At 33.2% G+C, this 13,849-nt stretch overlaps 2 protein-coding genes across 4 annotated transcripts; both read right to left on the bottom strand.

Moving 5' to 3' along the window:
• Positions 1-175: 175 nt before the first annotated feature.
• Positions 176-1,312, bottom strand: LOC137828213 (basic blue protein). The gene is made up of 2 exons (XM_068634693.2): positions 718-1,312; positions 176-603 (listed from the first exon to the last, which is right to left on the bottom strand). Exons 1-2 carry the CDS (start codon positions 902-904, stop codon positions 230-232), a joined length of 561 nt encoding a protein of 186 aa, XP_068490794.1. The 5' UTR covers positions 905-1,312; the 3' UTR covers positions 176-229.
• A 2,839-nt stretch (positions 1,313-4,151) lies between these two features.
• Positions 4,152-12,588, bottom strand: UBC23 (ubiquitin-conjugating enzyme 23). 3 transcript variants are annotated; one of them, XM_068633874.1, is made up of 9 exons: positions 12,390-12,588; positions 9,515-11,560; positions 7,818-7,955; positions 6,971-7,420; positions 6,135-6,201; positions 5,903-6,042; positions 5,427-5,738; positions 4,632-4,969; positions 4,152-4,544 (listed from the first exon to the last, which is right to left on the bottom strand). In XM_068633874.1, the coding sequence occupies exons 2-8, from the start codon at positions 11,558-11,560 to the stop codon at positions 4,718-4,720; spliced, it is 3,405 nt and encodes a 1,134-aa protein (XP_068489975.1). In that variant the 5' UTR covers positions 12,390-12,588; the 3' UTR covers positions 4,152-4,544; positions 4,632-4,717. The 3 variants fall into 3 exon arrangements, with proteins under 3 accessions (XP_068489975.1, XP_068489974.1, XP_068489973.1); XM_068633873.1 differs by having other exon boundaries at positions 4,152-4,560; positions 4,644-4,969; XM_068633872.1 differs by having other exon boundaries at positions 4,644-4,969.
• Positions 12,589-13,849: the final 1,261 nt, after the last annotated feature.

Genomic DNA, 13,849 nt, shown 5'->3' with positions numbered 1-13,849 from the left:
TATCATTGTCTATACTAATAGGTTACTATAAAGTCCCTTAACCATCATAATTTCTTTGCTTCATCTTCACAACACATTGGTAACAGCACAGCTACCACTCTAATTTTAATATTTATATTTGAAATTCTAGCAGAAGACCCTTTCTTGTGCTTCATTTGTGAATTGTAAAAGTATACATACAAAAGGGATATATAGAAATAAATAATCAAATCACGTACCTAAGACAAATTCACCAAAAGTAACAGTTGAAGAGAAATAACCCTAAAGGAACAAAATTCTGAATCACTCTCCATCTTTTATCAGATACAAAATAACTGGTACAAGAATTATCCAAAGGAGTTGGTTCCATTGATGGTGGATGAACTGCACCATCCTTGAAATGAGTGACATTGTTGCCATCTTTCACTTCAATTCCAAACCTCATGCCCCCAAGACAGTGCCCTGCAAAGTTGCAAATGAACCAATATTTCTTCACCTCATTCAGAGCCACTTCATCTTCTCCACTCTCATACTTAGCCAAAACTCCACTACCTGCATCACACGATCTGAAAGTGTCTTCTGTCACTTCATACACATTATGTTGCCCTTTAATGTACTTGAAAACTGAACCAAAGCATCACAAGGAGAAAAACTCAATTGAAAGATGATAACATTATAGGAATATGCCTTGAAAACAAAAGACAAACATAGTAATCAAGTAAAGGTTGAATGAAATACCAAGAACATCACCACTGCTAAAGTTGTATCTCCCTGCCCATGAAGCAAAATTTGTTTGGCTACTCCATTCATCTTGGTCACCAACAGTGTAAACACTAGCCATGACATGGCTGAAGGGAAAAGTAAAGTGCAAAGCTAGAATTGAGAGCATGAGGGTGCAATTTTTTAGAAAATTTGTAACCCCCATGAGGGTGGATAGTCACTTTGCTTGTGCTTGAAGAAGCATTTCATGTGGGGGTCTAAATGATCTTGTGATTTATGAACATTGTGAAGTTTGTTATGTCATGATTTGGCATTCAAAAGATGCTACCATTATAAACTGTGCATAATAAAATAGAAAGAAAGTGGCTAATGGACCCAAAAACAGACTTGAAGTTTTCAACTTAAAAGTTGGAAGAGCATAGCTGGCAGAATGATTGTTAACTTCACACCCAAGATAAGATATCGTTGTGTTCTATGTTAGGTCAAACATAAGTAGATATTGCTTTGCTAAGCAAATTCTAGTTTTTTTTTTTATAAAAGCTTTTATCTCAAGCATTACTATGCAACTTGACATGCTGACATTTCAATTAACAACAATCATCTATCATCACATAAAAAAAGTATTATGATAAAAAAGAAAAAATAAAGAAAATACAAAAATATGGAGGAATTAGACCAAAACTCATATGTTAACAAAAACGATACATATGTATACTATACTTATTTATAAAGAATTCTAAAAACAGACTAGATGAAAGCCTATTATACCAATGAAATGATTTTCTGTGAATAAATTCTAAATTAGCCAACTTATCAGCACATGCATTCCCTTCACGAAAAATATGAGTAACTAAGACAAGTATTCTATTGATTACGAAACATCTACGAAACATTAGTCATAGTAGTAAATACAGCATAAACCAAGACAGAATCACATCCAAGTAAAACATTAGTAAGCCTCATCTTTTGAGCTTCCTCCATAGCATGTATAATTCAATAAAACTCAGCAACCATAGACTTCAAGAAACGCAAAGAAAACACCAATAAATTCTCCATACTCCCACGAAAAATACCTCCACAATGAAACTTTAATAAGAGTTCATAACTACTTATTCATTCTCTTATTCTGATTGGTGTTTTGATCCTCTGACTTGTCTTTTCTTGATTTAGCTTATTTGTGTTGGTGTTTGTTGAGCGGAGTTAGGTGTGTAGTTGTTTTAGTCTTTTGTAAATGGGTTGAATCACCTTTGAAGTGATTTATATGTATATATTGCTTTTTACTGATAAAAAAAAATTGTTATTCATTTTCATACATACACTAGATCAAATTATGTTTGCCCTCAATAAAAAAAAACTCAGCAATTAAATTTTTTTGAAGTTGCTGTCTCAAGAGATTCAAGAACTGTTATTTCAATGGATTGCTAATGGAGAGGGTTGTTGAAATGCTGCTGATTTATTAAGAATTTGTGGAACTCATGAGTCAATTTTTCTTGGTGGAATGGCAACAAATTATTCTTAGAACTAACAACCAAAAATGTTTTCCAACAACCTTATCATGGTAGGTGCCGATATTCTGAAAAAAATGGATCATGATGATATGAAAAATCAGGATTCATAAGATAAGAAAATGACGTTTTAAATTTAAAAAAATGCAAGCACTTGAACAAACTCTGATCTTCTTCTTCCCCAATTTTATCATTGGTTACTGTTATTTACACTTTCTTTTCTACCATGCATTTCTCACTTACCATCCAAATCTAACACACATCTATTTCCCTAACTAGTATTATTTAGTATAAGTATCTAACTCATTTTTACAAAAGAAACATAAGAATGGTCTCACTTAAATATAAAATATTTTTAAAATTTAAATCATTTAAAAGTAAAATTTGTCTTGATTAAATATTATAAATTGATCTTATATTTTATCAATAAAATTCTTTTAAGAGTTAAATTACGTAGAGATAGTATTTTTTTTATTTGACTAATATCATTACAAGTGTGGACTACCAAGTTTAGGATGGATTATGTGGCAACACTCAATTTAAAAGTAACCCTTCTTAAATTTGATTTGATTTTAGAATTTTTATCTAATTATTTTAATTTTTTCCATACATTTCATTGATTAATTGTTTATTTTATCGTAAAATTGATCTTATCAACTTAAGTAAATGTTTTATGGACATAAATGGGACAAAACAAAATATGTGAATTTTATTTAATGTTTGGTATGCTAAAAAGTCAAATAGAACAACATACTACATAAAAAATACTACATAAAAAATCTATACATTTCAGTTCCATTGAAAGATTTAAAATAAAAAGAACATAACGAATAAATTGTGTCATCTACCAAGTAACTCTCATGAGTTTATGCAATTATAATATTATAAAAATTAATAAAAAATATTTTTATAATTTTCTTTTCCATATTAATTTTTTATAACTTTAATATAATTTTAAGAATAAGAATAACATTACGAGAAAAATCATGAAATAAAAATCCATTTTAGAGACAAAAAATAATTAGTTGCTATAGTCCCAAATTTTCATTAAAAATAGTACACATAAAATAAATTATTCATACATACATTTTATTTAAATAAATGTGTAAAATAAATGAATATAATTATTAAATTTTGACTCATTAAATAAGCTAGTAGAATAATTTGCACACATTGCTACATTTCAATTACTAAAAAGAGAAAACTATGAAGATCAAACTTCAAAACAAAGAAAACAGAATGAGACTCTCTTTCATAAGTCTTTTTATGTTATCTCTCTGGACTTTATAAGTTTTCTATTCTCATTATGAGGAGACATGTAAACAGTTAGCAGACAAACCAACAGAGGCAGTGATGAAAAGGAGCACAAAAATTATATTATTTTCAAGATAAAAAAAATCATAATATGTGAAGGATCAAAAACATTAAAGTACTCAAGTTTTTATGCAATGCAAAGGGGATCAATGTTCAAAAACTACCTCCATTACACAAGGGTGCCACCAAGGAGTGTGCATGCTGCGCAAATTTATCTTGCGTGGAAAACATCGATGGTATGAACTCAACCATTTTTCATGATTAACCTCGGCCAACAAATTTTTACAGGTACCAAAATCAATCTTAGGGTAACAAGTTTCTTTCTTGGTTCAGTATAGGATGTTGTATACAAAAATGATAATCAGTACATGTAAGAATTTTACAAAGTCATGAATTTGACGTGTTGAAATTTATTAGAAACGATGTTACTAAGACATCTATGTATGCTTAAATGCATCCTAACTGGTCAAATAAATATTAATACCTTTTTCCCAAGTAGGGATTCTGATAAATAGAAATTGGACAGTGGAATAAAAACAAAGTCAATAAGAAATGGTAAAACATCATGGCAACAAAATAGTTACAACTTGACTCTGGATTAAACTAAAGCAAAGAAATATCAAGGCACACACATTATAAAAGAGGAGGGGATTCTTCAACTATATTCAATTCATCGTATCTTCAGAAACAGAAGGTAAATAAATCAATCCAAGACAACCAAATTCTTTAAAATACCTATGAAAATCCGACTCCGACTCCCACCACCCTCTCCCCATATATAAAACAACGACAACAAAAGCCTTATCTCACTAAGGGAAGTTGGTTGTATGGATCACACGATGCCATTTGGCTCGCTTAATCCCAGATATAAAAGAAATAAAAAAATGTAAACAGTGTAAAAGTTAGTAACCAACATTGCCTCCCCCATTACAGGTGATCAAAATCAAGAGGATATCCAGCCTGCTCTATCAGTAGTTGCTTCTCTCAACGTAATATAACTCCCACCAGTTAAGTTCCTTCAAGCTCCTAGAGGTAAATTGATCTTTTAAACGAGAAATGAATTGGGTATAAATGGTAGAAATCAAAACATTGACAGTATATGACAATATTTACCCTTGTTGGTACCTTTCAATATTTTAAATTTGGGCAGAGTCAGCAGACCAAGTGGCTTTACGGAAGTAATGTATCACCGAATTTCGCTACAAATCTTTGAGATGCCTAAATTCCTCGCAATCAGCTCCAACCTCACTAAGTGACAGAAAAAGCTTTGGCACTATCTTGGCTAACATCAACTTGAAACCAACAGAGGTTGAATTCTGGCCGCTTTTTTCACTAACGGAGGCATCTCTAGTCAACGAGCCAATCAAGCAACCTTTCATATATGCATCACAAGCCTTAAGGATGTTATGGCCCCGCCTCCTAAAATGTTCTTTGACGAGTACTTCAAAATCCTAGAGTCAAATACAGCAGTCAAATATACCTCGCACAGCTAAGAATCAATCAACAGCTGTCTCAACAACTCCTAGACTACACATAAACTACTGCCAAAGAAACATGCAAATGTTGCAATTGCTTAAACAAATTCATACGCTCATTGAAATAATAGTATTTTTTTTTTCAAAGCTCTCCTAGGAAATTAGCAAAAAAAAAAAAAAATCCCAAAATAAGCTAATCAAAACATGTAAGTTCTCCAAAATACTCTTCTGCTTCTTTGCTAACCCTGTTATTAACCTTTTAAGGAGTTTCAGTTTTCTATTACGATACATGAACTGTTGTATACACCGTCAGTCTACTGAAACCAAGTAAGCACAGTGCAATAGTGCTTTAACTAATTAATCATGTTAAAAGATGAACCGTTCAATAAAATGGATTGAAAAAAAAATAAAATTTAATCTTATTCATAATTACCTTGGGGGGTTTCCTCATAAGATACATCATAGTCTTACAGTTAAGTAAAAAGGTATTCTCATTGTATGACAATGAATTCTTCTCTCCTTCGGCTGTCCCAATCTGCTTATCATACCCAGCTTCATTGAAGTAAGGCTTAGAATTGAGTACTAAACCTTGAAGTGAAACTAGGACTTGAAGTATGCTAGAGGATTTTGGATCCCATACTTCGTTTCCCCTGCCTGTCCATGTATTTAGAAGGCTAAGACAAACCTTCCCTTCCTCATACAAGTTAGGGTTAATTCGCCAACCACCAGAATGATAGTATGCAGACTGCATATCATTTGAAACCCAGACAAAGAACACAGAAAAGGCATGAGATATATCCCATTTGAATTAAATATATACAAACTGAACGTCATCGACATATCTTCCCTTTCTTTGGTGGGAGCATTATAAATTGGACAGCAAAATAGCTTCAAGATAAAATTCCTTACCGGTGGAACATCAGGGTATTCTGGCGGAAGGTGAAAATCAAAGAAAAAGAGTCCATCTTGGTAAGGGGTTCCATATGGCCCTACAATAACTGCTCTCAAGAGATCCATTCTATCTTCGTAAACTCGTACATAGATTTCCTCTGTCAAAATGTTTCAAACATTTACAGTTACTAAATTTGGTGTACAGGTCACTAATACAAGCCTTAGATGATCAAATAAATGTATCACTGACCAGGAAGGTTATTCTGCAGTATGTTCCAATCTTGTTGCACTTTCTTTAACCATTTCCGGTTGCTACTCTGAAAGTAGATTGGAAATAATCCAGTAATTTCAGTATAATACAATAGAGGAAACCAGATACAAAAGGAAGAAGCTAACATTTGAATAGATATGTGAGCACATTCACATGTTTTGATGCTTCTATTGATAACACTGTTGATCTCTGGTTAGCTAAATATAACTTATAAGAACCTAATCTACATTAATACTAATCTATAGTGATTAGTGTGAATAAACAGGCCTATGCATGCAAATTCGAGCAAGTTGATAAATAAATGTTTATCAAAAATATGTACCCACTTGATTTTGGAAAAGACTATTAGCAACCTATACCCTTTTATTTGGACAAAAATCCAACTCCTTTCTTTTATAATCTTAAATTTTAAAGATATTAATACAACTTATCTATTTATTGTAAAAAACAATTCAACTTATCTCTCCTCTTCCACGTTTTTCCTTTCATTTCACAACTTGTTGGTCAAATTGTTTTGTCTTACTACAAGAGAACATACAATAACAGGGAAAGGAAATACTAGGAGAGAGAGCAATTTAAAAAATTAGTACTTCTAAAATAGATAATGCATTTTAAACTACACTAATACCATTGAATTTAGTCTGTTTTAAAAAGGAGTTGGCGTTTTGGTCTAACAAAAAGGAGCAAGTTGCTAATAGTACACCAAGTCAAGTTTATAAGGGTATATTAACAGAGCCCTAATATACAGTAAGCATGAAGTACTTTTTCATTCTTCCTTTTCCCTACTCTTATTAGAAATAAGGCAGCAGCAGTACCTGTCCATTTGCACCAATAAAATAGTGGTCTGATGGATCTTGGGTTATGTCAAAATGTTTCAAACTGCAACTCCCATTATCACAACTTTCAAGAGCATCATTTTTCAAGCCATAGAGTGCCTCACATGCTTCCAGATTTTCAGTTGCTTCCGACACAACCTCCTTGTATCTTCCATTCTTATTTCCTGAAGTATCACCGTCAATTGGAATAAGCCTCTGAGAACTAGACTCGTCATCAACTAATGGTGATGAATGTTCATGTCCAGCTTTTATCTGCATGTCAGTAGAATCCAAGTTCTTTGGGCCCCTTGAGAATATTCCACTGGCAAGTCTAGTGACAAACCGAAATGCTGCTAGGGGAACAGAAAGTGCAGCAGCCCTACCAAAATCATTCTCTCCACTTTCTTCTGTCTCGGAAGTGACACTGCTTGAATTTTCCCTCTCAATATCCTGCAAGTCATAATACATCATAATTTAAGAAACGGGCTAATAACTACATTTTTAGTTGGCAGATAGGATGTCTATCATAAACTTTCAAAGACCTTTTGAAATGAGATAATGATCACCATCACTTAAATTAAAATATTAAACAGACATTTAAAATTAGATGCATTGCTGCTTGTGTGCATAGAGGCAAGAAGAAAAAGAAGTGCAAGGCTGTGAAATGAAAACAGCAAAAGTTTGCAAGAAGAGTAAATCACAGTTTACTTATCTCAGATCTTTTATTAATGAGTGGAAGCAACTCTAGATAAGGATCAAAATAACAGTTTTTTCTTTAGGCTTCCTCTCAGAAAGAAACTAGTTGAAAGTTGGTAAGAATCACGATCCAGGTAAAAAAGAAACAAACCTCTCTAGAATCCTCAAGGACTTCCATTTCATCATCATTAACAGTTTCCCAGCTTGCAGCATCACTTGTTTCACTCCCAGCAGCAATTGATTCATCATCATCGTCTCGACCAACCACATAGATTGCTTGGGGTCCAACCTGGAAGTAAAGTAAATCATTACAGTTCAAATGGAAAAAAAAAAATTTATCATCAGACATGAAATGCCTTTGAATATGAAGTTAATATATATGTATTCTGACCTCAATCTTTTATTTTGAGTAAAATAAGCCTATGTACCAACCGAGCTTTTATTATAGTTATAATATTCAACTTCAACAAAAAAAATCCTGAATTTTTTATCTATCTAGTCTATAGAATGTCTTGGTACATTTAGGATGCCATTGAAGAGCTTATTCATATCATATCTTATTTGAGATTATCTTATGACATAAGCACTTGTGAAAGTGTTTGAAAGAACTTCCAAAATAGATTATAATATGTCCATAAGCTATTTTCATCTTATTTTAATAAGCTCTTCAAGATCGCTTCTAAACACAACTTTAGCTTATAAGGAAGCCTTTTGATCATATTTCTTCTCAGGGTTCTAAATAGCAGACTATAGCACCACTATAGTGGTGTAGCAAGGTGGAGTGGTCCCTGGCCACTTCAAGGACCATTGTAGCTAGCAGTTTCACAGTAGCCCCTGTCAAAGGCAAAATAGCAGCCATAACCACTGGGATAGCAGAACTATCTCTTAATTACTAAAAAGCACTCTAACCACTAATCTTAGGGCCTGTTTGATGGGGACATTTTTTAGATTTCAATTTCTACAACAATATTTTGCTAATAAAAGCAATCAAAAAGCTGTCATTTCTCACTTTCATTCTCAACCAACCCTTGCTTCCGTGTACAACATTACTCAACCTCATTTCTCTCTCTGCTGAGTACTTACTGACAAGTTGACAACTGGTTTCTCTTTTCTAGCTAATGGATTCTCACTTTCTATTTGGCAATTGGTTTCTCTACCTCTGTTTACTCTTTATTATATTATTATTCTCTGAATCATTATTTTTCTTAGAATTTTAATTAATTTCTTTGAGTTGCGGTTATCCTACCATCCAGTCTAGCATTTTTGGGGGCAGCCACTGTGCATGCCTATCAAGGATTTAAAACATTGTTCCTTCTTTGATTATGGAAACAATCTATGCATAAGCGCCTAGTTGCCTGAATGATAAGCACTTTTTCAACAAGCTCTTAATTCAGTTTGCCGGAGCAGATCCTTATTAGGTGTTTGTTTCAGGGCTTTGGCCTTTTTTGTACTCTTGGGGACTCATTAGGCTATATTACATTGGTAGATTAGAAAACAGAGGCCCTAAACATTTAAGTTTACTTGATCCTCAAGTTTGAATATTCCCTCACTTTCAGTGAAGTACATACCCAATAAACATCCCAAAGCAAAATTCTAATCTAATTGCCAAATTTTCACAAAAGTCCACCTGCATTACTCTTCAGAGCAACAGAAAGGAACATTCGCTGATTGTAAGTATATGGTCTAAAGTTATTGTAATAGTAAAGCACATAGTAGAATATTTTAGTGACAAAGATATTAAAGAAATCCTAAACCTTAGACTTAATTTTAGAACATTTAAATTTCCACCAGGCATTAAAATATATATAGGGAGGGAGAGAAAAGCAGGAAATAATAAAATGAGCATACCGTTGACACCATTCCATCAGCCCAAGTAACTTCGATATCACCATTCTTAAGGCCAGTTATATTTCCAACCCAAGAGAGGTCAGAAAATTGCACAGAAGTATCACTAGATGCATTTTCTACTCTATTAGTATCAGTTTGGATTTTTGCTTCCTTTTTAATCCCACACTCTTCAGTTTTCTGCTCCGATTTCTCAGTGGACTCTCCAACAGAAGCTGTTTCTAAATGTGCAGACACAGGTGTCAGGCGAACAACCACATCCCCATAGCAGTAATCATAATCTGGATGGCCCTCTAGCTCATACACACTTACAATTTCCTCGCTGTCAAACTCTCGAGGATCTTCTGCTCTAGCAACATTTTTTAACCACCTCACACAAGCTGTCCGCTCCTTTGCATTAACACTTCTCACCACCCCAACTCGCCTTGCTTCAGAAATATCCTCACCATCATCGGAGGTCTTCTCTACCACATATTGCTCTGAAACGAATTCATGGTCACCAGGATTATCTATAGGAATTAAACTTGTAGAATTCAGTTCATGCCCTATTGTTCCATCTTGCCATGCAACATCAACTTTTGTTCTTGTGTTGGCAATCAAAAGAGCTTTCTCGAAACTTTCCTCTTTCTTTCGGGCCCTTTTTTCTTTCCTGATGACAACTTTCCTAATTTTCTTGCGGTGAAGAGGCCAAGCTTCATGGACAGGTTCCTTTGATACAGAGATAGAACTGCAGCATGAGCTAGAATCACGTGAAGGATTACTTTTCTCGTGTCCATCATTCCCTTCCAAAGTATCAGCTGGATCAAGGTCCATAGTATCCTTATTCTCATTTATTTCCTCAACAGTAGCTTCTTCTGAATCACACCCACTTCCAGTCTGATTAGAATCTAATTCATTGTTAGCAGAATCGTTAAGTTCCAATTTTGATATGCCTTTGTCCATGGAAGCTGAGGATGACAGTACTGATGAGGGTAAGAGACACCAGTCACCCAATTGCCAATTTGCATGAGAAAAACAAGACAACAATTTTAAGTTTTTTGGGCTCTGCTCCTCTGCTGGGGCAGTAGAAGAATATGGCCCATAACCTGCAGATGCTATCCAATAAACAAACACTGATCCAACTGTAACTTTAGTTACAGTACCTTCTAACCTATTAGCTTTCCACAAGCCAGACAGCCATCTTGAATTCTTGAAAACTGATGAGGAGCTAGCCCTTACCCGTTGCCCTGGGTAATAAGGAAAATGCCCATCTTCAAGAATATTCTTAGAAATTGGTTTAAGATTCAATGGATCTGCTTTCGAAACTTTACAAACTGAACCATCATCAAATAAGACAGTTACATTATCCAAAACATCGTCGACTCTGCCTAGCCAGGGCCCAAGCACCACATAATCACCAACAGTGAAATCCCTAATACGCCTTATGTTTTTTGACGAGACATCTTTTATTATAGATCCATCATGGGACAACAGATCCGCACATATATTGACATCAACCACCACACCCACTTGCCCAGTAGGGTCTGAAGCCGCAGCAACAAAATCACCATGTAAAAATCCACGATCAACAACTTCAACGTCACTGAAATTTTGAGTGGATTCAGACTCGTCCATCCACAGTACACGCAGCTGGTCAGCCAGAAGTGCATCAGTTTTACAATGCCCAGCAGAAACATTACTTTCAGAGTTCCTGCTAGCATTATTACTATCATCGCCTTCCTCACCATCACCATCCTCATCCTCACTATCATTCTCATCATCAGTGATGCTACTATCTGAATCTGAATCTGAATCACCGGCGACTTCTGTCACAATCCCAATCATGCCACTGGTATTATTTTTCACAACATCTTGTCTATAGATATGTGATGTATTGCTTTTCTTATAAGAAACGTCACCCGATTCATTAACTTCACTACTTTCAGTATTTACACATGGATTGCTCTTCGCAGACTCACTGGGAAGAGCACCTTGGTTCAAAGAACTACTAGCAAAAGCATTTTCAGCAGGCTCGTCTTCAGCAAGCGCTTCATGCCGTTGAACTCCCATCTAAAATCATAACATGCCAATGTGAATAGATTGTCAATTAAATTTTGTTATTCGCCTTAAATTAAGCATTTGAAACAAATGAAAAGCAGGATTTGTGAGCCTCTCTACTGTAAAAAGCTCTATATACACAGTAGAGACCTCTCAAAAGCACTTATATAGTCGGAATCCAAACAAACCCTTTATGGTTTACTAAGTAGATACAGCAAAATCTATCCTTAAGCTAAACAGTTATAAATGTGAATATCTAAAACCCATTAGAACAGAATGGTTACAAAAAAAAATCGGTCCTAAGAAACAAAATGTGAAATTAGGCCAAAAAAAAAGGAGAAAAACAAAGAAAACCACATTGCCAACATTCAAAAGGGAATCCCATTCTGAATCTGAAATCACACGCGGAATCAAGCAAAAACACGGTTCTGCTGGCAATCGCAATCCAGTTCACGAATTCAAATTCGCACGCAGAGGGCATAATCAATAAACCCTTTCAGCTCAATCAGACAGCGTGAAAATCAGCAGAACCCAAAACCGAAATTAAAATCAACAGCAAAACGCAGATTAAGATACCCTAAGGCAGCTCAAACATTGAAACGAATGAAAACAAAGGCACGCGGCGAAGTTGATCGAAAATGAAAAGAGAAAAAAGGGAAATAGAAGAAACAACAAAGGAATGAGCTACGGTTGAAGCTTGCATCGGCACCCCGAGAGGTTAATCATTTGAGGAACAAATAAAAAGATAGAGAAACGAAGAGCGATGGTTAGCAAAAATTGAAAAAAGAGGAGAATGAAAATCCGCAGTGGTGGGAAGGCGAGAGCGAGATTGGAACCATACCTTGCATAAAACAAGAACAGGTTTGGGTAATCAGATGAAGACGAGGACGATGAGGAAGAAGAATTTGGCAAGGACTCTGCACAGAGGAACGAGTATTTGTTGCACAAATGGGGCAATTTCGTCATTTCATTCAGGTAGATTCTGCTTCCATATCCAGCTATCTGTCAGCCCCATCATCACCGTCCGTTTTGAATACCAGATCAAAACTCTTCAGATTTCATTTCAATTCTTTCTTTCTTTTCCACTGCAAACAAAAATCTTGTTTATTTATTAAGTTTTAACTCAAATAAATTTATTAATAAGGTACAAAGGTTCCACTTTTTTTTTGTAACAATAATAATTTATTATCACACGAAAATAAAATGTAAAAAATACAAAAAAAAATAGGATAGGATTAAAACAAAACATATATGTTAAAAAAAAGTACATAGTTAAACTATACAATTTATTTTAATCAGCAAGCAGACTATATTTATTGATAAAAAAATTTAAAAATATATTAAAATAAAATCTATTACACCAATAAAATATTCTATTTTTTATAATGAAATGGTCGTCTATTAATTCATTTAATTTAAACTTAAAAATTAGTGTATAAAAAATATTATACTTTAATATATTACATTTTAGAAAAATAAATTTATTTAAATATATGTCATTTATTAATTATTTTAAATTCTAATATTATCATTTAAAAAATATAAAATATTTAAAATATTCTCGTGCATTGCACGAGGCAATATACTAGTATGTTAACAAAAACGGTATATAGATAAACTATTCACTTTTTTAATCAGCAGGTAAATTATATCTATTCATAAAGAATTTTAAAAACAGACTAGAATGAAACCTATTATACCAATAAAATGATTTTATATAAATAAATTATAAATTAGCCAACTTATTATCAGACAAACATTCCCTAGACAAAAAAATAAAATATGAATAAACTTAAACCTGATTTTCCTGCCGTAATTAAGACAAGTATTACATTAATTACGAAACATTCATGGTATATTAGTCCACAGGAATTTCACTCTTTCCAAAAAAAAAAAGTATCCAAAAATTAAAATATAAATAATTGTAAATTTATTTAGTAATTTATTTTATTATATGATTCTTAATTCATTTAATTTAAACTTAAAAATTAGTGTATAACTAATATTATAATTTAATATATTACATTTTAGAAAATAATTTTATTTAAATATATGTAACTTATTAATTATTTTAAATTCTAATATTATCATTTAAAAAATATAAAATATTTCGATGCGTAACACGAGTCAAGATACTAGTATGTTAACAAAAACGGTACATAGATAAACTATACATTTTTTTAATCAGCAGGTAAACTATATCTATTCATAAAGAAGTTTAAAAACATACTATAATGAAACTTATTATACAAATAAAATGATTCTATATAAATAAGTTATAAATTAGCCAACTTATCATCA

The sequence above is a fragment of the Phaseolus vulgaris genome, chromosome 7 (assembly GCF_051622355.1).
Source record: "Phaseolus vulgaris cultivar YP4 chromosome 7, ASM5162235v1, whole genome shotgun sequence".
Lineage (NCBI taxonomy): Eukaryota > Viridiplantae > Streptophyta > Magnoliopsida > Fabales > Fabaceae > Phaseolus > Phaseolus vulgaris.
This window is presented reverse-complemented; position numbering and strand designations above follow the sequence as displayed.